Source organism: Eumetopias jubatus, unplaced genomic scaffold (assembly GCF_037043125.1).
Source record: "Eumetopias jubatus isolate StellerSeaLion01/CBP00866 unplaced genomic scaffold, mEumJub1_p1.0 scaffold_10, whole genome shotgun sequence".
NCBI classification, from domain to species: Eukaryota; Metazoa; Chordata; class Mammalia; order Carnivora; family Otariidae; genus Eumetopias; species Eumetopias jubatus.
The window spans coordinates 117,388,984-117,415,095 of record NW_028274816.1 but is presented as its reverse complement, the minus strand read 5'-3'; the positions used below and the strand labels follow the sequence as shown (position 1 = coordinate 117,415,095).

Below are 26,112 nucleotides of genomic sequence, written 5' to 3'. Positions count from 1 at the left end.
TGCATACACACAAATCTCTGGGTGATGGAAATTATGAGATAATTTTCTGTTTCTCATTCTTTTGTATTCTGTTTTTAATACTCACATACTTCCTCCTTTTTTTGCCTTTTTTTTTCTACTTTCCCCAGTACTTCACTGCTTTATTTCTCTTGGTATTAAAATCATAGATAGAGGCAGAGCGTATATGAGAAATCACTGTGTCTTCTGCTCAGTTTTGCTGTGAACTTAAAAGTATTCCACATAATTGGGGTGCCTGGGTGGCTCAGTCAGTTAAGCGTCTGCCTTTGGCTCAGATCATGATCTCAGGGTCCTGGGATCAAGCCCCATGTCAGGCTCTGTGCTCAGTGGGGAGTCTGCTTCTCCCTGTCCCTCTGTGTTCTCTCTTTCGCTCTCTCTCAAATAAAGTCTTAAAAAAAAGTATTCCAAAAAATAAAGTCCATTTTGTAATAAATATAAGCAAATAAATACTATGGGACTTTAAAAAGAAGAGGCTAAGTTTTTATTGGGATAATATTTGGTTTATAGTAGGAACTCAATAGATGTTTGTTGAATAATTTTATTGCTTTGACGAAGCAAAGGTTCTTCCTTATATAAGAAAATAGCCTCTTGTATTTTTTTTCTTTGTATTTTAAGACTATATTCTACCACTTAAGAATTGGGGAAACTACAGTATCCAAGAAAATGAAATATTTCTTTGGATGAATGAAATGTTTCAGGAACTAGAAGTGTTTTTAAGTTAAAAATGCATATTTATGCCTTTTAATTGATATGAAACTACTAAATAGACTCTCAGAGAATCTTGACACTCGTTTTAAAAATTCCTCCCCAAACTATAGGAAGTGCGTCAAATTAATTTCTTTGTTAATTGGAGATGATTGAAATGTCCTGAGTCCCGAGCAGGTGTCATGGAATTTTCACTGCTCCTTACTGTACTCGGGCTGCTAAGGTGCAGCTGGTTGTTTATTTCTTTTACGCTGATATCTGTCTGATGAAATTCCTGTACTTTTTAAAGGGTACTCTTAATTGGAGATCCTTCTTACTCCTAAGAAATTCAGCCTTTCTTGTTCATTAATTATTTGAATCGCCTTTGTGCATTAAACATCATATTTTATGTTAAAATTCAACACAGTGTCCAGGATGGTTGCAACCACGTGAATGTTTCCACTGCATGGGTTAAGGTTGTTTAAATATGTTTTCTTTCTCCTACAGTGGCTCCCCCTGGAAGTCCAGGGCCCATTACTCGGCATGGGTCCTATGACAGTTTAGCTTCTGACCACAGTGGACAGGAAGATGAAGAATGGCTTTCTCAGGTAAAACTCTAAAATGTTTGGCCTATTAAAGTGAAAGAAAACAAATCCATTGTCTGTGTTTATTCTTCAATTCTAAAAACTTAAAAATTATTTTCCTTAGAGGAAAATGGGCAGAATTGGGAACTCTTTGTGGGATCACCAAGAATTAATCAGTTGTCTTTCCATACGAAGAATTTCTTATAAATCCTGCTGCAAGGATACATATACATATCCTTTTTATGTATTGTATATGTGTGTGTGTGTGTGTGTGTGTGTGTGTGTGTGTGTGTGTGTACATTAGCTTTCATACAGAGGGCATAAAATATGCATAGCTTTCAAACAATCCATGTATATCCCTTAGAACCTTTGGGTTTTAGATGGACTGTTTGGATTAAAATGAGAATTGCCCTTGTTGAAACCGTGAAGCCTTTCAACAATGTGTGGGCTATGTTTTGTGGAGCCAACCTTTTCTGAAGATTGGGCCCATACTCGGATTAGAAGAGGTCAGCCTTCTGCTCTGCCCATGTCCTGATTGTGCCCAGCTGGGTTCCTTTCCTCGGCTCTCGTCCTGCTGCCTCCAGTGGTCTCTAAGCCAGGCCTGTGACAGCTCCAGCTGACCCTTCCTCCCCTTGCCAGGTGAGGCTGTCTTCATTGCAAGGGCTTTGAAATAAAAGATACTTGGGCAGATTTCAAAATGATGAGATTACGAATGACTTCATTACAAATGCTGTTATGTCTGCCTCAAGTCTGACATCACTTGGTGAAGTTAATGACCTGTCTCAGATTACCAATCCAAGCGGCTTTTCATCAGACAGGTGCCTCCGTGGAGGCTCTTGCAGTTTCCCTGCTTTCTCAGGGAGGGTAGTCTGACAAACTAAAGGGAATTTTGGAAGCCAAAGCATCAGATTGTGTGTAGGTGACATACGTTTCATTACACCTGAAGCATTCACGGGAAGCTCCTTGAAGGAGGGTTGATGCTTCGATTCCTGGTCTGTGGAGGTGCCTCCTTTCTTGAGGATACCATGGTAAAGTAAAAAAAAAAAAATGCTGGCAAAGAAACCACTGTCCTTCACTTCAACTTTTCAATTAGAAGAAGGGGTAATGTGTGCTGTCAGTGTGAAAGTATAGACAATATGTTTGTACTGCACACACTAGGAGAATGAATAGGAACATCTGGTCATCGCCTCAGTGAAACTGTATAGGCATCTGTTTACCTCTCGGCTCTGTGACACGGATGGTTCTGAGCTTAAAATACACAGAATGCTTTATCTGTGGCCTAATTTACATTCAGGATAGAACTACTTGAATCAGAAATCGCTGTCCTAAATCTGAGTATTTTTCGCCCTGTGATTAGTGGGAATGCGAATGTTGTTCTAAGACCATGATGCTTTTGCCCTTTAGGACTTACCAAACGCAGAGCTGCACTCTGTGAAACTTTTCAGTTATGTTTTGTTAAGAATTAATCACCGCAATCAGAGAAATGCGATTAAATATGAAAGAACTCAGGGCAAAACTAAGGCACAGGGGAAGTCAGTTCTGTAAAGTGTATATACAGACGTGGATGTAGCAGTTAAGGACTTCGAGAGGTAGTCTTTCACCAAACGTTTGCATATTTAGTCTCTTCATCAAGTTGCCCATGTATGAAATCATATGATATGTTTATCTTCAGGTTTCATTCTGTATCCTCTACTCTCTGCTCTGTCGTTGAAGTCTTTAATATTGGCGCCATTCCCTATCCCCTCTATAGAGCATGAAATTCATAAACCTTTTAGTATCACTGTTTTGCAGCACTTAAAATACCTGTGTCAATGTTCATGGTAGTGGAGGAAACGTTCTAATTAAATAATGGTGTTTTGAAGACAAATCTAGTCTGAGAGAAAGTATATAATACTCTCTTCATTTAAAAGTTGACGGGCTTTTGAGGGTAGCATAGTAAATATGATGGAATATTTACTGGAAAGAAACTGGCTTTGGGTGTTGAAAATTATTTCAGATCTTTTCTTTTCCTTGGATAGTTCAAGAACAACTTCAAGTTTGTCATGAGCTTGATCCTCAGTGAAGGAATTACTTTTAATCTGTGGATTGATAGGTGTAGTATTCAGTGCATGCCCACGAAGTGGTAAGTACTGTCTAGAATGAAAAAACGTAGCCCCTAGGGAGTTGATGCTCGTTATATGAGGCAGGCAACTGGTCCTTTTACTCTTTGACTTTAGTGTTGTATATGTGTGGAATGTGTGTGCATGTGCGTGTGCATGCTCACACCCATATAAATACATACACACACACACACACACAAAGTGAATTTTTTGTTTATTTTGGTAAAAATCAGTGGAGGGATGTAGAGAATGTGTATATAGGCTGTGACTATCATTGCCTTTTGATTGGGGATGCCCTGTACCTCTCCTACTTGGTTAAGATGGGCTTGGAGGGTGTTCGGAGACAGTATGGGGGGATCACGAAAGGCTCTTCAAAGGAGGTCATAAGACGTTTAAATCATGATTCGTAATCTGTTCCAGGTAGAAATTGTAACACACACTGGACCCCACAGACGTCTGTGGATGGGTCCCCAGTTCCAGTTCAAAACCATCCATCCCTCAGGCCAAACCACAGTCATATCATCCAGTTCATCTGTGTTGCAGTCTCACGGTCCAAGTGATACTCCACAGCCCCTTTTGGATTTTGATACAGATGATCTTGATCTCAACAGTCTCAGGTAAGAAATAAGAACTAGGGAGTGATTTGACTAGATTAATATATGCATTTTTAATGAGCATCTTAGCTAATATTGACATTTTCCCTTTTGGCACAGTTTTATGGTGCAAAATACATCCACTGTAGCTTGTGATTCATTATTACTGCTGGGGGTCTTATGTGGGATCTCCCTACATTAAATATTTGTGTTTCAGATTGTATTTCCCCAAATCTAATATTCAGTGCATTTTTTTAAAAAAATCTCATTTGATGCTGCGTTCCTCATATTTATAACTGCTTAAAGTCTGAGGGTACCCTCCTTTCCTGATCTTACTGACACTTCATCTTTCAACTAACCTTCATCTAAATCCTGCTTATTCTTTTAGGCTTTAAAAAGTTTTTGGATGAGAAAGAATTGATATAAATTCACTTACAGTTTATCATATATATATAATCATCATATATATTCTCTGACCCTCACTTGTAAGAATCATAGTACAAGGTTTACAGAATATGCTTTTTGTTATTAAAGATTTTTTTCTAATGAAGCTGAGAACTTTTTTGACTTTTGTAGTCTCAGGTTTGCTTACCAGTTTGTTACATCCAGACCTGACACATTCTGGTATAACAATGAAAGGCTCAGTCTAATGCAATGTAATCTCCCTTTCCTTGTCTTCTCTTATAAAAAATTCTGTAATGTATCTTACTTGAATCTAAAATAGACCTTTTTCTTATATCTCTTTAAAAGTTATGGAAAAATGTGTCCCAATTATATATTGGAAATATGTTTTTATATATCTTTTTGTCAGTATCTGTTTGTCTAACAATGCAAAAGCTGTTGCAGAGGTAGATTAGGCCTAGATGTTTCTTCCTTAAGAGTAATAATGGGGTGCCTGACTGGCTCAGTCGGTAGAGCATGGGACTCCTGATCTCGGGGTCATGAGTTCAACCCCACAGTGGGTGTAGAGCTTGCTTTAAAAATAAAAGAGTAATTCATGTAATGGAAGATGCCTCCTATAATACCTTTTTCAGTGTCTTAATTTTTTATTTGTTTGCTTTGTACTTTATTTCTTCCATACATTTTTGCTTTTTTTTTTTTTTTTTTTTAAACCTAGCATGTCTTCCACGTTTTCAGAAGTGGAACTTTCCCCCCAAGACGTCAAGCATAGTGACAATACTGAGTGCTAGACCAGTTTTCACTGGTACCAACTGTAAAATGTAATCTGGTGTCGATAGTCCATTTTCATGAAGTTGTCAGTCCTCAACTTAATGATTCAGTGTGTAGTCATTCATGTTTACAAGTCATTTGGGTACTCAGATGTTAATAATAAGGCATTTAAAATAGATGCCCATAAAACTATGTTTATTCTCTTTATCGAACTATTCACAAAATCCTTTTCTTTTTTTTTTTCCTCTGATGACTGTCACCTGGTACTAAAATAAGCCCTTGTCCCTCTTCTTTGGAGGGGATCTCTAGTCTCCTATATATGCCACTCTGTTCCTTTGCTTTGTGACCTCCAGCTTGCTTAATGACTCTTTACTTCAGACATAGCCCTTCATCTAAGAGCTCTCTAACTTGCTTCTTCAGACAGCTATTGTCCTAAATTCATTCTAGAATTTTCCTCAGGGGCTTTCCTTTTTGTTATGCTAAAGCCCATTCCCAGTATTTGTCATTTAATTGATTTTAAACTATATATATTTGATTACAATATTGTCCTTTTTGTTTTGTTTTGTTTTTTAAATAGGCTCCGCATCCAGCATGGGGCCTGAACTCACGACCCCAAGATCAAGACCTGGGCTGAGACCAAGAGTCAGATGCTTAACTGACTGAGCCACCCAGGCGCCCCAAATATTGTCCTGTTTATTGGATACATCTAAACTTTAGATACCTTTATTGGGGGTCACAGGCGTATACATTTGTTTTGATTGCTCTTGTAATTTATATTTAAAAATCTGAGCATATAGACCCTTGGTTAAAACCTTAACTCCATTAGAACACGGTTTTGATGGGAAATTCAGATTTGACTTACATCATTTGAATTATAAGGGGCCTCTTTAGTACCATTTCCTGCCCAGCATCCAATTAGAAATCCAGCTATTTATATTCTCCTCATTCCTGTTTTCCTATTGCTCTGAGTGCTTCACCTCTATTCTACATTTCTTTAGGTTTATGTACAATGGTACTATGGCTGTTAGCCTTACTTTCTCCCTCAGACTGTAAAAAAAAACTTTATTTAGATGTTTTTGATTCAGCTGACCCTTTACACCTGCCTGGTACCCTGACCTGTACTCCATAAGATATCATTAAGAATGATGTGGTGCTGTGATATTCTGCCTCCTTATATCCTAACCTAAGTGGGGAGCAGGCAGGTATAGAGTTGACTGTCATGTCCATAAGGGAATCAGGGATGGCTTAAACTCATGACAGCTCCTTACTTGGAGCAGGGATTTAAACTGTAAAAAAGGTCAATGAAATATTTATTTTTAGATCTGAGAAAGAGATCATGTAAAAGAAGCTAAGATAGAAAGTCTAGTTCTCTACTCAAGATTAGCTCCTTTTACTTTATTATTTTATTTTCTCATCTAGTTACTTAACACTTCCATCAACTCACATATTTATTTTTTTTTAATTTTTTATTGTTATGTTAATCACCATACATTACATCATTAGTTTTTGTTGTAGTGTTCCATGATTCATTGTTTGTGCATAACACCCAGTGCTCCACGCAGAATGTGCCCTCTTTAATACCCATCACCAGGCTAACCCATCCCCCCACCCTCCTCCCCTCTAGAACCCTCAGTTTGTATGTCAGAGTCCATCGTCTCTCATGGTTCATCTCCCCCTCCGACTTACTCCCATTCATTCTTCCCCTCCTGCTATCTTCTTCTTTTTCTTTTTTCTTAACATATGTTGTGTTATTTGTTTCAGAAGTACAGCTCTGTGATACAACAGACTTACACAATTCACAGTGCTCACCATAGCACATACCTTTCCCAATGTCTATCACCCAGCCACCCCATCCCTCCCACCCCCCACCACTCCAGCAACCCTCAGTTTGTTTCCTGAGATTAAGAATTCCTCATATCACTGAGGTTATATGATACATGTCTTTCTCTGATTGACTTATTTCACTCAGCATAACACCCTCCAGTTCTATCCACGTCGTTGCAAATGGCAAGATCCCATTCCTTTTGATGGCTGCATAATATTCCATTGTGTATATATACCACCTCTTCTTTATCCATTCATCTGTCCATGGACATCTTGGCTCTTTCCACAGTTTGGCTATTGTGGACATTGCTGCTATAAACATTGGGGTGCACGTACCCCTTCGGATCCCTACATTTGTATCTTTGTGATAAATACCCAGTAGTGCAGTTGATGGATCGTATGGTAGCTCTATTTTCAACTGTTTGAGGAACCTCCATACTGTTTTCCAGAGTGGCTGCACCAGCTTGCATTCCCACCAACAGTGTAGCAGGGTTCCCCTTTCTCCGCCTCCCCGCCAACATCTGTCGTTTCCTGACTTGTTAATTTTAGCCATTCTGACTGGTGTGAGGGGGTATCTCATGGAGCTTTTGATTTGGATTTCCCTGATGCTGAGCGATGTTGAGAACTTTTTCATGTGTCTGTTGGCCATTTGGATGTCTTCTTTGGAAAAATGTCTGTTCATGTCTTCTGCCCATTTCTGGATTGGATTATTTGTTCTTTGGGTGTTGAGTTTGATAAGTTCTTTATAGATTTTGGATACTAGCCCTTTATCTGATATGTCATTTGCAAATATTTTCTCCCATTCTGTCGGTTGTCTTTTGGTTTTGTGGACAGTTTCTTTTGCTGTGCAAAAGCTTTTTATCTTGAGAAAATCCCAATAGTTCATTTTTGCCCTTGCTTCCCTTGCCTTTGGCGATGTTTCTAGGAAGAAGATGCTGTGGCTGAGGTCGAAGGGGTTGCTGCCTGTGTTCTCCTTTAGGATTTTGATGGACTCCTGTCTCACATTTAGGTCTTTCAACCATGTGGAGTCTATTTTTATGTGTGGTGTAAGGAAATGGTCCAGTTTCATTCTTCTGCATGTGGCTGTCCAATTTTCCCAACACCATTTGTTGAAGAGACTGTCTTTTTTCCATTGGACATTCTTTCCTGCTTTGTCAAAGATTAGTTGACCATAGAGTTGAGGGTCCATTTCTGGGCTCTCGATTCTGTTCCATTGATCGATGTGTCTGTTTTTGTGCCAGTACCATACTGTCTTGATGATGACAGCTTTGTAATAGAGCTGGAAGTCCGGAATTGTGATGCCGCCAGCTTTGCTTTTCTTTTTCAAGATTCCTCTGGCTATTCGGGGTCTCTTCTGGTTCCATACAAATTTTAGGATTATTTGTTCCATTTCTTTGAAAAAAGTGGATGGTATTTTGATGGGGATTGCATTGAATATGTAGATTACTCTAGGTAGCATTGACATCTTCACAATGTTGGTTCTCCCAATCCATGAGCATGGAACGTCTTTCCATTTCCTTGTGCCTTCTTCGATTTCTTTCATGAGTATTTTATAGTTTTCTGAGTACAGATCCTTTGCCTCTTTGGTTAAATTTATTCCTAGGTATCTTATGGTTTTGGGTGCAATTGTGAATGGGATCGACTCCTTGATTTCTCTCTCTACTGTCTTGTTGTTGGTGTATAGGAATGCCACTGATTTCTGTGCATTGATTTTATAGCCTGCTTCTTTACTGAATTCCTGTATGAGTTCTAGCAGTTTTGGGGTGGAGTCTTTTGGGTTTTCCACATACAGTATCATATCATCTGCAAAGAGTGAGAGTTTGACTTCCTCTTTGCCAGTTTGGATGCCTTTGATTTCTTTTTGTTGTCTGATTACTGTGGCGAGGACTTCTAATACTATGTTGAATAGCAGTGGTGATAGTGGACATCCCTGCCGTGTTCCTGACCTTAATTGAGAATGATATTCGCTATAGGTTTTTCATAGATGGCTTTTATGATATTGCGGTATGTACCCTCTATCCCTATACTCTGAAGAGTTTTGATCAAGAAAGGATGCTGTACTTTGTCAAATGCTTTTTCTGCATCTATTGAGAGGATCATATGATTCTTGTTCTTTCTTTTGTTAATGTATTGTATCACGTTGATTGATTTGTGAATGTTGAACCAGCCTTGCATCCCAGGGATAAATCCCACTTGGTCATGGTGAATAATCCTTTTAATGTACTGTTGGACCCTATTGGCTAGTATTTTGGTGAGAATTTTTGCATCCATGTTCATCAAGGATTTTGGTCTGTAGTTCTCCTTTTTGATGGGGTCTTTGTCTGGTTTTGGGACCAAGGTAATGGTGGCCTCATAAAATGAGTTTGGAAGTTTTCCTTCCATTTCTATTTTCTGGAACAGTTTCAGGAGAATAGGTATTAATTCTTCTTTAAATGTCTGATAGAATTTCCCTGGGAAGCCATCTGGCCCTGGGCTTTTGTTTGTTGGGAGATTTTTGATGACTGCTTCAATGTCCTTAATGGTTATAGGTCTGTTCAGGTTTTCTATTTCTTCCTGGTTCAATTTTGGTAGTTGATACATCTCTAGGAATGCACCCATTTCTTCCAGGTTATCTAATTTGCTGGCATAGAGTTGCTCATGACATGTTCTTATAATTGTTTGTATTTCTTTGGTGTTGGTTGTGATCTCCCCTCTTTCATTCATGATTTTGTTGATTTGGGTCATTTCTCTTTTCTTTTTGATAAGTCTGGCCAGGGGTTTATCAATCTTGTTACTTCTTTCAAAGAACCAGCTCCCATTTCGTTGATCTGTTCTACTGTTCTTTTGGGTTCTATTTCATTGATTTCTGCTCTGATCTTTATTATTTCTCTTGTCCTTCTGGGTTTAGGCTTATTTGCTGTTCTTTCTCCAGCTCCTTTAGGTGTAGGGTTAGGTTGTGTATTTGAGACCTTTCTTGTTTCTTGAGAAAGGCTTGTATTGCTATATACTTCCTCTCAGGACTGCCTTTGCTGTATTCCAAAGATTTTGAACAGTTGTGTTTTCATTTTCATTGGTTTCCATGAATTTTTTTACTTCTTCTTTAATTTCCTGGTTGACCCATTCATTCTTTAGTAGGATGCTCTTTAGCCTCCATGCATTTGAGTTCTTTGCGACTTTCCTCTTGTGATTGAGTTCTAGTTTCAAAGCATTGTGGTCTGAAAATATGCAGGGAATAATCCCAATCTTTTGGTACCGGTTGAGACCTGATTTGTGACCTAGGATGTGATCAATTCTGGAGAATGTTCCATGGGCACTAGAGAAGAATGTGTATTCCGTTGCCTTGGGATGGAATGTTCTGAATATGTCTGTGAAGTCCATTTGGTCTAGTGTGTCATTGAAAGTCTTTATTTCCTTGTTGATCTTTTGCTTAGATGATCTGTCCATTTCAGTCAGGGGGGTGTTAAAGTCCCCCACTATTTTTGTATTGTTCTCAATATGTTTCTTTGCTTTTGTTATTAATTGCCTTATAAAATTGGCTGCTGCTATGTTCGGGGCATAGATATTTACAATTGTTAGATCTTCTTGTTGGATAGACCCTTTAAGTAGAATTTAGTGTCCTTCTTCATCTCTTATTACCGTCATTGTTTTAAAATGTAATTTGTCGGGGGGCGGAGCAAGATGGCGGAGGAGTAGGAGACCTGGATTTCGTCGGGTCTCAGGAATTCAGCTGAATAGGGATCAAACCATTCTGAACACCTACGAACTCAACAGGAGATCGAAGAGGAGAGTAGCAACAACTCTCTGAATAGAAAAGCGACCACTTTCTGGAAGGTAGGACGTGGGGAGAAGTGAATCTGAGGCGATATTCGGGAGGATAGATGGCGGGGGAGGGGGCCTCCGTCGGCCGCTTCTGGCAAGTGATAGAGCCGCGGAGCACAAAATCGGAACTTTTAGAAGTCAGCTCCGGTGAGGGATGTTGCTCCAGTGGCTAAGCAGGAGGTGGAACCCTCGCGGGACAGTGTGGTCTCAGGACCCTCGGGCTCACAGAAAGACCGGGGGTGCCTGAGTGCGGCAGAGCTCCCAGGTATCAGAGCGGGGAAGCCAGCTGCAGAGACGGAGCCGAGGCGCGCGCTCTCAGCTCGGGGTTGCCATAAACCGTGATCCGCGGCCCAGTTGGGTCACTGCTCCTCCAGCAGGGACCCAACAAGCGGCAGATCTGGGGAAACTCACCTTCCTCCCCTGGGAGGAGCGGCGCGGGAGCGCACCGCAGGGATCTGCTGGGTTTGGAGACTCCACACGGGGTTGGGTGCCAGAGATAGAAACGATCGGTCACAGGCCGGGTGAGCACGGAGTCCGGCCGGAGACTGGGGACACAGGAGAGACTGGCTGTTTTTCTCTGGGGGCGCACTGAGGAGCGGAGCCCCGAGTTCTTGCCTCCTCTGGGGTGCAGATTGGGAGGCCGCCATTTTCACTGTCATACTCCAAAGCCGTACGGAAAGCTTGCAGGGAACAAAAGCTCCTGAGAGCAAACCCGAGCAGCTTGCTTATCTGGAACCGACAAGGGCGGGGCAATTCTGCCTCTGGCAAAGATATTTGGGAACCACGGCAACAGCCCCTCCCCGAGAAGATCAGCATGAACAGCCAGCAAGCCAAGACCAAGTTTACCGATCAAGGAGAACGGGAGAACTCCAGCGCTAGGGGAATACTGCACATAGAATTCATGGCTTTTTTTACCATGATTCATTAGTTTTTCAAAGTTAATTTTTTTAACTTTTTTTTTTAATTTCTCTTTTTCCCTTTTTCAACCAACATCTTATCAATCCCTTTTTTTAAAAAAAAACATTTTTTATTTTTCATTTTTAGAGTCATATTTTATCCCTTCATAGTAGTGACCCTTATTTTTGGCATATATATATAAGTTGTGCTCGCTTTAAAATTTTAAGATAGTTTCTTCTAACAGATCAAAATATACTCCAAATCACTACTGTATGGCTTTGTTCTAGTCTCCTCCCTAATCACATTCTCTCCCTTTTTTTTTTAAATCTTCTTTCTTTTTTCAAACAACTTCTTATCGTATCAATTCCTTTTATAAAATCTTTTATACTTTTCATCTTTACAGTCATCTTCCATCCCTTCATTGTATCAACCCTTATTTTGTACATATATAAGTCTTTCTTCCTTTAAAATGTTAGGAGGCACTTTTTTCTAACAGACCAAAATACGCCCAAAATCTAGTCTGTGGCACTGATCTATGCACTAGCCTGATCATATTTGATCATATTCGGTTTTTTTGGTATTCTCTTTTTGTTTTTAATCTTTTTGGTTTTTTTTTCTTTCTTTCTTTTCTCTTTCTTTTTTCTTTCTTTCCCTTTCTTTTCTCCTGGTTTCAGGTCTCTTCTGATTTGTATACAGTATATTTGCTGGGGACATTGTTAACCTGTTAGCATTTTGTTCTCTCATTCATCTATTCTCCTCTGGACAAAATGACAAGACGAAAAAAATCACCTCAGCAAAAAGAACAAGAAATAGTACCGTCAGCCAGGGATGTACTCAATACGGACATTAGTACGATGTCGGACATAGAGTTCAGAATCATGACTTTAAAGATACTAGCTGGACTTGAAAAAAGCGTGGAAGCTATTAGAGAAACCCTTTCTGGAGAAATAAAAGAACTAAAATCTAACCAAGTCGAAATCAAAAAGGCTATTAATGAGGTGCAATCAAAAACGGGGGTACTAACTGCTAGGATAAATGAAGCAGAAGAGAGAATCAGCGATATAGAAGACCAAATGATGGAAAATAAAGAGGCTGAGAAAAAGAGAGAGAAACAACTATAGGATCACGAGGGCAGAATTTGAGAGAGAAGCGATACGATAAGATGAAACAACATTAGAATAATTGGGATCCCAGAAGAAGAAGAAAGAGAGGGGCAGAAGGTATATTGGAGCAAATAATAGCAGAGAAGTTCCCTAATGTGAGGAAGGAAACAGGCATCAAAATCCAGGAGGCACAGAGAACCCTCTCAAAATCAATAAAAATAGGTCAACACCCCAACATCTAATAGTAAAACTTACGAGTCTCAGAGACAAAGAGAAAATCCTGAAAGCAGCTCGGGAGAAGAGATATGTAACCTACAATGGTAGAAATATTAGATTGGCAACAGACCTATCCACAGAGACCTGGCAGGCCAGTAAGGACTGGTATGAGATCTACAGAGCACTAAACGAGAAAAATATGCAGCCAAGACTACTATATCCAGCTAGGCTCTCATTGAAAATTGAAGGAGAAAAAAGCTTCCAGGACAAACAAAAACTAAAGGAATTTGCAAACACGAAACCAGCTCTCCAAGAAATATTGAAAGGGGTCCTCTAAGCAGAGAGAGACTAAAAGCAGCATAGATCAGAAAGGAACACAGACAATATACAGTAACAGTCACCTTACAGGCAATACAATGGCACTAAATTCATACCTTTCAATAGTTACCCTGAATGTAAATGGGCTAAATACCCAATCAAAAGACACAGGCTATCAGATTGGATGAAAAAACAAGACCCATCCATATGCTGTCTGCAAGAGACTCATTTTAGACCCAAAGACACGCCCAGATTGAAAGTGAGGGGGTGGGAAACCATTTACCATGCTAATGGACACCAAAAGAAAGGTGGGGTGGCAATCCTTATATCAGACAAATTAGATTTTAAACCAAAGACTGTAGTAAGAGATGAGGAAGGACACTATATCTTAATTAAAGGGTCTATCCAACAAGAAGATCTAACAATTGTAAATATCTATGCCCCGAACATAGCAGCAGCCAATTATATAAGGCAATTAATAACAAAAGCTAAGAAACACATTGACAGCAATACAATAATAGTAGGGTACTTTAACACCCCCCTGACTGAAATGGACAGATCATCTAAGCAAAAGATCAACAAGGAAATAAAGACTTTAAATGACACACTGGACCAAATGGACTTCATAGACATATTCAGAACATTCCATCCCAAGGCAACGGAATACACATTCTTCTCTAGTGCCCATGGAACATTCTCCAGAATTGATCACATCCTAGGTCACAAATCAGGTCTCAACCGGTACCAAAAGATTGGGATTATTCCCTGCATATTTTCAGACCACAATGCTTTGAAACTAGAACTCAATCTCAAGAGGAAAGTCGCAAAGAACTCAAATGCATGGAGGCTAAAGAGCATCCTACTAAAGAATGAATGGGTCAACCAGGAAATTAAAGAAGAAGTAAAAAAATTCATGGAAACCAATGAAAATGAAAACACAACTGTTCAAAATCTTTGGAATACAGCAAAGGCAGTCCTGAGAGGAAGTATATAGCAATACAAGCCTTTCTCAAGAAACAAGAAAGGTCTCAAATACACAACCTAACCCTACACCTAAAGGAGCTGGAGAAAGAACAGCAAATAAAGCCTAAACCCAGAAGGACAAGAGAAATAATAAAGATCAGAGCAGAAATCAATGAAATAGAACCCAAAAGAACAGTAGAACAGATCAACGAAATGGGAGCTGGTTCTTTGAAAGAAGTAACAAGATTGATAAACCCCTGGCCAGACTTATCAAAAAGAAAAGAGAAATGACCCAAATCAACAAAATCATGAATGAAAGAGGGGAGATCACAACCAACACCAAAGAAATACAAACAATTATAAGAACATGTCATGAGCAACTCTATGCCAGCAAATTAGATAACCTGGAAGAAATGGGTGCATTCCTAGAGATGTATCAACTACCAAAATTGAACCAGGAAGAAATAGAAAACCTGAACAGACCTATAACCATTAAGGACATTGAAGCAGTCATCAAAAATCTCCCAACAAACAAAAGCCCAGGGCCAGATGGCTTCCCAGGGAAATTCTATCAGACATTTAAAGAAGAATTAATACCTATTCTCCTGAAACTGTTCCAGAAAATAGAAATGGAAGGAAAACTTCCAAACTCATTTTATGAGGCCACCATTACCTTGGTCCCAAAACCAGACAAAGACCCCATCAAAAAGGAGAACTACAGACCAAAATCCTTGATGAACATGGATGCAAAAATTCTCACCAAAATACTAGCCAATAGGGTCCAACAGTACATTAAAAGGATTATTCACCATGACCAAGTGGGATTTATCCCTGGGATGCAAGGCTGGTTCAACATTCACAAATCAATCAACGTGATACAATACATTAACAAAAGAAAGAACAAGAATCATATGATCCTCTCAATAGATGCAGAAAAAGCATTTGACAAAGTACAGCATCCTTTCTTGATCAAAACTCTTCAGAGTATAGGGATAGAGGGTACATACCGCAATATCATAAAAGCCATCTATGAAAAACCTATAGCGAATATCATTCTCAATTAAGGTCAGGAACGCGGCAGGGATGTCCACTATCACCACTGCTATTCAACATAGTATTAGAAGTCCTCGCCACAGTAATCAGACAACAAAAAGAAATCAAAGGCATCCAAATTGGCAAAGAGGAAGTCAAACTCTCACTCTTTGCAGATGATATGATACTGTATGTGGAAAACCCAAAAGACTCCACCCCAAAACTGCTAGAACTCATACAGGAATTCAGTAAAGAAGCAGGCTATAAAATCATTGCACAGAAATCAGTGGCATTCCTATACACCAACAACAAGACAGTAGAGAGAGAAATCAAGAAGTCTATCCCATTCACAATTGCACCCAGAACCATAAGATACCTAGGAATAAATTTAACCAAAGAGGCAAAGGATCTGTACTCAGAAAACTATAAAATACTCATGAAAGAAATCGAAGAAGACACAAAGAAATGGAAAAACGTTCCATGGTCATGGATTGGAAGAACAAACATTGTGAAGATGTCAATGCTACCTAGAGCAATCTACACATTCAATGCAATCCCCATCAAAATACCATCCACTTTTTTCAAAGAAATGGAACAAATAATCCTAAAATTTGTATGGAACCAGAAGAGACCCCGAATAGCTAGAGGAATCTTGAAAAAGAAAAGCAAAGCTCGCGGCATCACAATTCCGGACTTCCAGCTCTATTACAAAGCTGTCATCATCAAGACAGTATGGTACTGGCACAAAAACAGACACATCGATCAATGGAACAGAATCAAGAGCCCAGAAATGGACCCTCAACTCTATGGTCAACTAATCTTTGACAAAGCAGGAAAGAATGTCCAATGGAAAAAAGACAGTCTCTTCAACAAATGGTGTTGGGAAAATTGGATAGCCACGTACAGAAGAATGAAACTGGACCATTTCCTTACACCACACACAAAAATAGACTCCACATGGTTGAAAGACCTAAATGTGAGACAGGAGTCCATCAAAATCCTAAAGGAGAACACAGGCAGCAACGTCTTCGACCTCAGCCACAGCAACTTCTTCCTAGAAACATCACCAAAAGCAAGGGAAGCAAGGGCAAAAATGAACTATTGGGATTTCCTCAAGATAAAAAGCTTTTGCACAGCAAAAGAAACAGTCCACAAAACCAAAAGACAACCGATAGAATGGAGAAAATATTTGCAAATGACATATCAGATAAAGGGCTAGTATCCAAAATCTATAAAGAACTTATCAAACTCAACACCCAAAGAACAAATAATCCAATCAAGAAATGGGCAGAAGACATGAACAGACATTTTTCCAAAGAAGACATCCAAATGGCCAACAGACACATGAAAAAGTGCTCAACATCGCTCGGCATCAGAGGAATCCAAATCAAAACCTCAATGGGATACCACCTCACACCAGTCAGAATGGCTAAAATTAAGTCAGGAAACGACAGATGTTGGCGGGGATGTGGAGAAAGGGGAACCCTGCTACCCTGTGGGAATGCAAGCTGGTGCAGCCACTCTGGAAAACAGTATGGAGGTTCCTCAAACAGTTGAAAATAGAGCTACCATACGATCCAGCAATTGCACTACTGGGTATTTATCACAAAGATACAAATGTAGGGACCCGAAGGGGTACGTGCACCCCAATGTTTATAGCAGCAATGTCCACAATAGCCAAACTGTGGAAAGAGCCAAGATGTCCATCGACAGATGAATGGATAAAGAAGAGGTGGTATATACACACAATGGAATATTATGCAGCCATGAAAAGGAATGAGATCGTTGCCATTTGCAATGATGTGGATGGAACTGGAGGGTGTTACACTGAGTGAAATAAGTCAATCAGAAAGACATGTATCATATAACCTCACTGATATGAGGAATTCTTAATCTCAGGAAACAAAGTGAGTGTTGCTGAGCGTTAGTGGGTGGGAGGGATGGGTTCGCTGGGTGATAGACATTGGGTAGTCTATGTGCTATCGTGAGCGCTGTGAATTGTGCAAGACTGTCAAATCACAGATCTGTACTTCTGAAACAAATAATGCAACATATGTTAAGAATAAAGAAAGAGAAGAAGATAGCAGGAGGGGAAGAATGAAGGGGAGTAAGTCGGAGGGGGAGATGAATCATGAGAGACAATGGACTCTGAAAAACAAACTGAGGGTTCTAGAGGGGAGGAGGGTGGGGGGATGGGTTAGCCTGCTGATGGGTATTAAGGAGGGCACGTTCTGTGTGGAGCACTGGGTGTTATGCACAAACAATGAATCATGGAACACTACATCAAGAACTAATGATGTAATGTATGGTGATTAACATAACAATAAAAAAAGAAAAACAATCTAATTTGTCTGATATAAGGATTGCCACCCCAGCTTTCTTTCGGTGTCCATTAGCATGGTAAATTATTTTCCACCCCCTCACTTTCAATCTGGGGGTGTCTTTGCGTCTAAAAAGAGTCTCCTGCAGACAGCATATTGATGGGTCTTGTTTTTTCATCCAATCTGATAGCCTGTGTCTTTTGATTGGGGCATTTAGCCCATTTACATTCAGGGTAACTATTGAAAGGTATGAATTTAGTGCCATTGTATTGTCTGTAGGTGACTGTTACTGTATATTGTCTGTGTTCCTTTCTGATCTATGCTGCTTTTAGGCTCTCTCTTTGCTTAGAGGACCCCTTTCAATATTTCTTGGAGAGCTGGTTTCGTGTTTGCAAATTCCTTTAGTTTTTGTTTTTCCTGGAAGCTTTTTATCTCCTTCAATTTTCAGTGAGAGCCTAGCTGGATATAGTAGTCTTGGCTGCATATTTTTCTCCTTTAGTGCTCTGTAGATCTCATACCAGTCCTTACTGGCCTGCCAGGTCTCTGTGGATAGGTCTGTTGCCAATCTAATATTTCTACCATTGTAGGTTACATATCTCTTCTCCTGAGCTGCTTTCAGGATTTTCTCTTTGTCTCTGAGACTCATAAGTTTTACTATTAGATGTCGAAGTGTTGACCTCTTTTTATTGATTTTGAGAGGGGTTCTCTGTGCCTCCTGGATTTTGATGCCTGTTTCCTTCCTCACATTAGGGAACTTCTCTGCTATTATTTGCTCCAATATACCATCTGCCCTCTCTCTCTTTCTTCTTCTTCTGGGATCCCAATTATTCTAATGTTGTTTCGTCTTATCGTATCGTTTCTCTCTCGAATTCTGCCCTCGTGATCCTGTAGTTGTTTCTCTCTCTTTTTCTCAGCCTCTTTATTTTCCATCATTTGATCTTCTATATCGCTGATTCTCTCTTCTGCCTCATTTATCCTAGCAGTTAGTGCCCCCGTTTTTGATTGCACCTCATTAATAGCCTTTTTGATTTCGACTTGGTTAGATTTTAGTTCTTCTTTTTCTCCAGAAAGGGTTTCTCTAATAACTTCCATGCTTTTTTCAAGTCCAGCTAGTATCTTTAAAGTCATGATTCTGAACTCTATGTCCGACATCGTACCAATGTCCATATTGAGTAGGTCCCTGGCTGATGGTACTACCTCTTGTTCTTTTTGCTGACGTGATTTTTTTCGTCTTGTCATTTTGTCCAGAGGAGAATAGATGAATGAGAGAACAAAATGCTAGCAGGTTAACAATGTCCCCAGCAAATATACTGTATACAAATCAGAAGAGACCTGAAACCAGGGCAAAAGAAAGGGAAAGATAGAAATAAGAAAGAGAAAGAAAAAAAAAAACAAAAAGAAAAAGATAAAAACAAAAACAGAAGAATACAAAAAAAAACGAATATGATCAAATATGATCAGGCTAGTGCATAGATCAGTGCCACAGACTATATTTTGGGTGCATTTTGGTCTGTTAGAAAAAAGTGCCTCCTAAAATTTTAAAGGAAGAAAGACTTATATATGTACAAAACAAGGGTTGATACAATGAAGGGATGGAAGATGAGTGTAAAGATGAAAATTATAAAAGAGTTTATAAAAGGAGTTGATAAGTTGTTTGAGAAAAGAAGGAAGATTTAAAAAAAAAAAAAGGGAGAGAATGTGATCAGGCAGGAGACTAGAACAAAGCCATACACTAGTGATTTAGAGTATATTTTGATCTGGTAGAAGAAACTATCTTAAAATTTTAAAGAGAGAACAACTTATATATATATGCCAAAAATAAGGGTAACTACTATGAAGGAATAAAATATGACTCTAAAATGAAAAATAAAAAAATATTTTTTTACAAAAGACATTGATAAGATGTTGGTTGAAAAAGGGAAAAAGAGAAATTAAAAAAACAATTAAAAAAATTAACTTTGAAAAACTAATGAATCATGGTAAAAAAAAAAAAAAAAAAACGCCATGAATTCTATGTGCAGTATTCCCCTAGCACTGGATTTCTCCCGTTCTCCTTGAACGGTAAACTTGGTCTTGGCTTGCTGGCTGTTCGTGCTGATCTTCTGGGGGAGGGGCCTGTTGCTGTGGTTCCCAAATGTCTTTGCCGGTGGCGGAATTGCCCCACCCTTGTCAGTCCGGGGTCAGCAAGCTGCTCGGGTTTGCTCTCAGGAGCTTTTGTTCCCTGCAACTCTCGGTACAGCTTTGGAGGACCAGGGTGAAAATGGTGGCCTCCCAATCTCCACCCGGAGGAGCTGAGAACTCAGGGCCCCACTCCTCAGTGCGCCCCCAGAGAAAAGCAGTCACTCCCGTCTCCCTGGTCTCCGGCCGCACTCCGTGCTCACCCGGCCTGTGACCGAGCATTTCTATCTCTGGCACCCGACCCCGTGTGGAGTCTCCAAACCCAGCAGATCCCTGCAGTGTGCTCTCGTGCCGCTCCTCCCTGGGGAGGAAGGAGAGTCTCCCCAGCTCTGCTGCTTGTTGGGTCCCTGCTGGAGGAGCAGTGGCCCCACTGGGCCTTGGATCACAGTCTATGGCAACCCCGAGCTGAGAGCCCGCGCCTCGGCTCCATCTCTGCAGCCGGCTTCCCCACTCCAATACCTGGGAGCTCTGCCACACTCAGGCACCCCGTCTTTCTTTGACCCCGAGGGTCCTGAGACCACACTGTCCCTCGAGGGTTCCACCTCCCGCTTAGCCACTGGAGCAACATCCCTCACCGGAGCTGACTTCTAAAAGTTCCGATTTTGTGCTCCGCGGCTCTGTCACTTGCCAGAAGCGGCCGACGGAGGCCCCCTCCCCCGCCGTCTATCTTCCCGAATATCACCTCAGATTCACTTCTCCGCAAGTCCTACCTTCCAGTAAGTGGTCGCTTCTCTGTTCAGAGTTGTTGCTACTCTCTTCTTCGATCTCCTGTTGAGTTCGTAGGTGTTCAGAATGGTTTGATCCCTATTCAGCTGAATTCCTGAGACCAGACGAAATCCAGGTCTCCTACTCCTCCGCTATCTTGCTCCGCCCCCCTCAGCTCACATATTTAGTATATATGTGTTGTGATTATTTTAGTGAGTACATCTAAGTTTTGCTCTTCCATTGAATTTCAGTTATATAGTACAGCATCATCTACTATAGTCATCGTGTTATCATTTGATCCTCAGACCTTATTCATGTTATTTTTTTTCAGTGATCCATAATTCACCTAACATAAAATTCACTGTATGATTCAGCGGTTTTTATTATATTCACTATGTTGGGCAGTATCCCCACTATCCAATTCCAAAACATTTCCATCACCTCTACCAGTTTTTTGTTTTTGTCATTTTTATTATGGAAAAATTTCAAACATATATAAACATATTTAAAGTTAAAGAAAATAATAGGATAAGCCCCCTTGTATCTGTTGCCAGCTTCAACACATCCATTCATGGCCAGCCTTCTTTCACCTCACCCACAACTCTGGATTATTCAGAAACCCTGATATAAATTGAATTAATAATGGGAAATTTATTAGTTCACTTAAGTTGTTTAGACCGGGAGGGGGCTTTACTTTGGTTGAACTGACCATTTGTAATTGTCTACCTTCTTATTTCTGTTAAGAACCAGAAAACATCTTCTCCAGAGATTTCAAAGAAACGGCTCCTCTTTTCTCACTGGCCCAAATTTGCTTAGGCCTACCCATCCTGGAGCTAATTAATCTCTGCCGTGAGCTGATGGGATTACCATGACTGGTGTAGCAAAATCAGCTGGGGTAAAACAAAGATTAGGTGGTACATGATGTCTGCAATAGCAGCAATGAGAGTCTTTGTTCTCAGTACTTCAGGCTTCCAGCGCTGGATCAAATGCTTTGTCCTTCACCTGCCTCCTGGTTCTTTTTTTCACACAACAAATACACAAATATTTAAACCGTGCTTTCAGGAACTACTCTTTTTCTGCAGTCTATTCTTGGCATTTCAGGCTTCTATAATCTGTCCCATGGCGTTCATCAACTTCTTATCGTCCACCAGGATCCACTGGGAACTCTATGCTTCAGCCAAATCATGCTCCTCAAGCTGCCCTGCATTTGTCAGGCTTAGTTACCAATCCAAGGGTCTGCTTGTTTCATTCTATGCTTAAGGAACACTTCTTGCTCCTCTGCATATATACATATCCTATTACTGCATACGTATCCAATTCCTGTTCCACCTCCATAAGATCTTCCCAGTCTGCTGTGGACCATGTATTCATTACCCCGTTTTCTCATTCTGAGCTTTTATTGCCTGTTTCACTCATTTTCACACTTTTCTTTTGCATCAGTCATGAATGTGCATGTGCTAGACCACATATCCACACATAGACCTTCTAGTTCATGTTTTGTTTCTGCCTGTCCCTAGAATAATACTGACACATGTTTAATATTCAGCAAATATTCATTGAATGAATGAATTACCAAAAATGCATGCTTATATTCCTATAACAGGTCTTTTTTCCTCTAAGTTGTTTGGGGGTCTCAGATTTTCTAGTCATACAGATTTTTTTATGTTAATAGTATGTATCTAATACAGCTGGAGAGAGACTCTTGGCATTTATAGATTTATCATTCCTAAGCAACTTGAAATTATATGTAGTAAATTGCAGTTTTGCTGAGACTCTGATTCTTACATACTAATTGGTAATTTTATGGAGGTAACTCAGATAATAGTGATTCTAGCTAAACCTGTGGCCACCACATTCCAGCACAGCTTTGTATTCCTATGCTTCTTGTCATATATAAAGTAACTTTCATTCAGGATTGTAAGGGAGTTCCTCAAAATTTTGTATCTAGTATATGCTGCTTTTTATGGTAGGTGTTACTAGCTATGGTGCTATTCATCAATTTGAAGAGTGTCAAAACTCTTCATATCTGTCCCTTGGAAATGTCAGAGGTTTTGGTGTAAAGTATTTTGTTTCCTTTCCCATTCTACTAAATTTATCCCTTTCAATTAATGTCAATTTTTCAACCCCTTACTTAAAATCTATTGAGTAATTTACAAAGAGGAGAAGAGGTCTGGAGTGTAGGGAATGTTTGCAGTGCGTTAGCTTTGTGCAAGAATTAGGGACTGCAGTTCCCCTCTTTGTCTTGTTTTAGAATGAATGGTTCTTTAATGGATTGGCCTAATCCAGCATTCCTGATTTAAGGTCTGTTGTAGCACGCGACAGTTTTGATGCCAGTAACATATGTGAATTAAATTAAATTGCCTTGCAGGATCCAGCCGGTCCGCTCTGACCCAGTCAGCATGCCAGGGTCATCCCGTCCAGTCTCTGATCGAAGGGGAATTTCCACCGTGATTGATGCTGCCTCAGGTAGAAAACCACCTCCAAAATGTGTGCTGGATAGTTCTGTGCATTTTCAATTTCTTTTCCTGCACAATGGAGAGAATGATATTTTTTGCCTTCCTCTTTTTTTTGTTTATTTGTTTGTTTTGGGATGTGCGTGCATGCTGTGCATGCATACGTGTATGTGTTTTTTAAAACAGTACTGTGCCTACATTTGTTGCTAAACAGTGCTATGCATTTAAATATTGTTAAGGTTGTGAATGATGCGGTGGGGTTGGCACTTGATTAAATGTAATGAACACAGTATTGAAGGCTACAGGGTTGATGACTGTTTTGCCTTTGATCTCTCAAATGTGGAGAAGCGACCTTGACAAAGAACGTAAATACAATATATGGATTCAATTTACTCAACCTGTTGAGTATCAAAGTGCCTGATCTGTGGAAGTAGAGAGTCCAAATGCTGTAGCTTAAATGGTTTTATTATTGAAAGCATAAAGTTTAGAAATTCATTAACTTAACTTTAGTCTATCTATCACAGTTATTAACCTCCTGTCCTTGGAACCAAGCCATGAATATGTATCATTAGTACCTGGGAGTAGATCTTTGCCTCTGTAGGTGATAGTTGCTACATTAGTATTGTCAAACTGTTTTCTGCCGCGTCTGCCAAATCATAGACCTGTGTATAGTAATACATTTTTCATCTCTGCATGTATTGATAAAATAAGGACAGTGATGCTTTCTGTTATGGTGCAGCTGCAGAGCATCTGAAGAGAGCGTACAGCAGGGTTTCATCAAGAAAAAGTCTCTTATGAGTAGAATTATTAAATACTTGGCATTAGTCAAACAGTTGAGTCAGAGAGGATTTTAATCTATAGCAATTTCAAAATCCCCAGAGACTGCTGATTTGATTGAGGCTTAAACTGTGAAAGAAAATGGAAACAAACACAAAACTGATTTGTGAAGGTCACTTTTAAAAGACCAAAGCTTCTGTTTCTGATTCTGTGTCTGGATGTATTTTGAAGTTTGAAAGCTAAATGGTTTGGTACGTTTTCTTAGCTTTCTGATTTTTTTTGTCAGTGGATTGTACCTGGTGTCTGGTTTAGTTGTCCACATCGAGGACTGTGCCTTCATTTTTAATGTAGACTCTTACTTGAGAAAGCTCATACTTGTCCCTCTGCTTTCTCTTGGCAACCATGGTTCGTCCCCTGGAAACAAGCACAGAAATGTGTGAAGTCTTTATCCTTGCTTCCCTGCATTGAAAGAAATATTGAGATGGGAAACTTAAACAATAAATCTTTTTGATGGTTTCAATCTGAGAATGCTAACAGATCCTGCTCATCTGGAATTACCATTTAACCATCGTTCATTCTGGAAACTATGTATTGTAACCTAAAGTATTTGATTCAAGATTACAGTAGTAGCCTTTGTTGGGGGGTTTTTAACATTCTTAAACTACCATATTATGAATGTTTTAGAGTCAAGTGACGCCCAGTCAAGTGAAACACATGTCACTAAAGCAGTTATTGGTGTTATTAGAAGTTGCCATATTCAGCACTCTGCTCTGAGGTAATACTCCATATTTATCATGTAGCACTGTCTCACTTTTAGCTCTCTGTAAAGTTACATCTCATGCCACAGAGAGGAATTTCATTGAGCTATTGGCAACTGTCATTTGATGTAAATCTGCTGCGAGAAGGGTTTTTAAATTGATGCCTGAAAAAGGAACTAGATCTTTGCCTTTGATTTACTTACATTTGCATCAGAGACACATTGTAGGGAGATTCTAGGATTTTGTTCTACAGCTGTGAGCCTCTGCCCGAAAGTACTAATCTTTTGAGTAGAGAAAGGACTTCTTGGTGACTAAGCTCTGTTGTTATTTTTCTAAGCCTATTTTCATTCCAGAAAGCCATGGTTCCTTTGAGACAGAGCAATGAAATGTGTGTGCTGCTCTCCCTAACTTTGAGCTAAAGAAACCCTATAAGTGAAGAATTGGGCTGTTACGAATAATTCTCTACTTCTCCAATGGTTTGGATCCCTTTTGTTCAACGCATTTTTTTAAGTGAGTGAATAACGTTTTGTTGGGGAAACTTAATCTACTTTATCTGATAGGACCACTGTTGTAACAGACTTTTCTATTGCTATTTAGGAAGATCAGAGACTAAATGGTTTGGGTTCCTTATAAAAAGAAGTTAATAATGGGAAAATTCTGCTTTAGATTCTTCGATTAAGAAGAGTCTAATAAATCTGTACAAGTGCTCGTGACCCAGGAAGTGCTTCTCTGATTATGACCCATTCATTGGAGTCAGCTGCATATGACGAAGATGCTTTTCTGGCATTTTGATTGCTTTTGCTTCGAGATACGACTCCTGTGGCACCTCCTCTTATTGGGCTTCATTGCTTTGTCTTACCTTCATGCAATACAACTCAGTGTATTGCCTTTTTAATTGTTCCTGTGGCACATTTTATAACTGTCCTTCTGTTCCAGTGACAGCTCTTGACCTGTCTAAACTAGTGATGGTATAATTACTTTTCATGTGATTACTTTTCAGAGGCATAGAATTTAGAAATTTAATGTGATGTGAGTAAATTTTTTGACAGTTGTAACAGTGTTCAAAATGAAAATATTTTATTTATACCTTGGGCCAGCCTGTTATGTTTTAGATATCTATATATTTAGCTGGCACTGTTATTCTACTGAAGCTAAAAGAGATCAGCAGAGCCTTGTACCACTTTTGCTAAGAAATTTTGTTATTATAATTTCTTGATCATCTAGTATATCTGTTCTTCACTCCTTCACATAGATGAACATTTACTAAAATGTGTGTGTTTTTACTTACTGACTTCAGTGATTTAGGCATGACATAAATCCTATGCCTTTAGATACCTATGAACCAACGTCTTACTGTCTCTATATAAATATGTGTATTTAGACAGGCAGATCTGTAACTGCTTTCTAAGTGGATGTCATTCCCATAACATCTGACCTTTGGTGATTCAAAAGGGTACTATCCTACCTAAAATTCTGAGTTTAGATAATTATTGAGATGTTCCCTTCTTGACTAAGAAGAAGACCATTCTGGAAAGATACTTTATAGGATTTTACCCTTATACACAGGCTACCCAGAACAAAGGAGATTTGAAGGAACCATTCCATTTTTCATTAACATCAG

At 39.5% G+C, this 26,112-nt stretch overlaps 1 protein-coding gene across 8 annotated transcripts in view; it reads left to right on the top strand.

Annotated features, from left to right (window-relative positions):
* The window catches only part of BCAS3 (BCAS3 microtubule associated cell migration factor), a 598,395-nt gene that overhangs the window by 321,540 nt on the left and 250,743 nt on the right, over positions 1 to 26,112 (top strand). For 7 of the 8 annotated variants that reach the window (XR_015769358.1, XM_028109071.2, XM_088028350.1 and 4 more), the window contains exons 20-22: positions 1,210 to 1,310; positions 3,806 to 4,002; positions 22,872 to 22,969. Coding sequence is in view for 7 of the 8 variants with exons in the window: in XM_028109071.2 (XP_027964872.1) it covers positions 1,210 to 1,310; positions 3,806 to 4,002; positions 22,872 to 22,969 (396 nt within the window). In the remaining variant the exon portion in view is untranslated. Of the gene's footprint in view, positions 1 to 1,209; positions 1,311 to 3,805; positions 4,003 to 22,871; positions 22,970 to 24,828; positions 25,003 to 26,112 lie in introns of those variants that run through there. The other variant, XM_088028351.1, reaches the window with a different exon arrangement.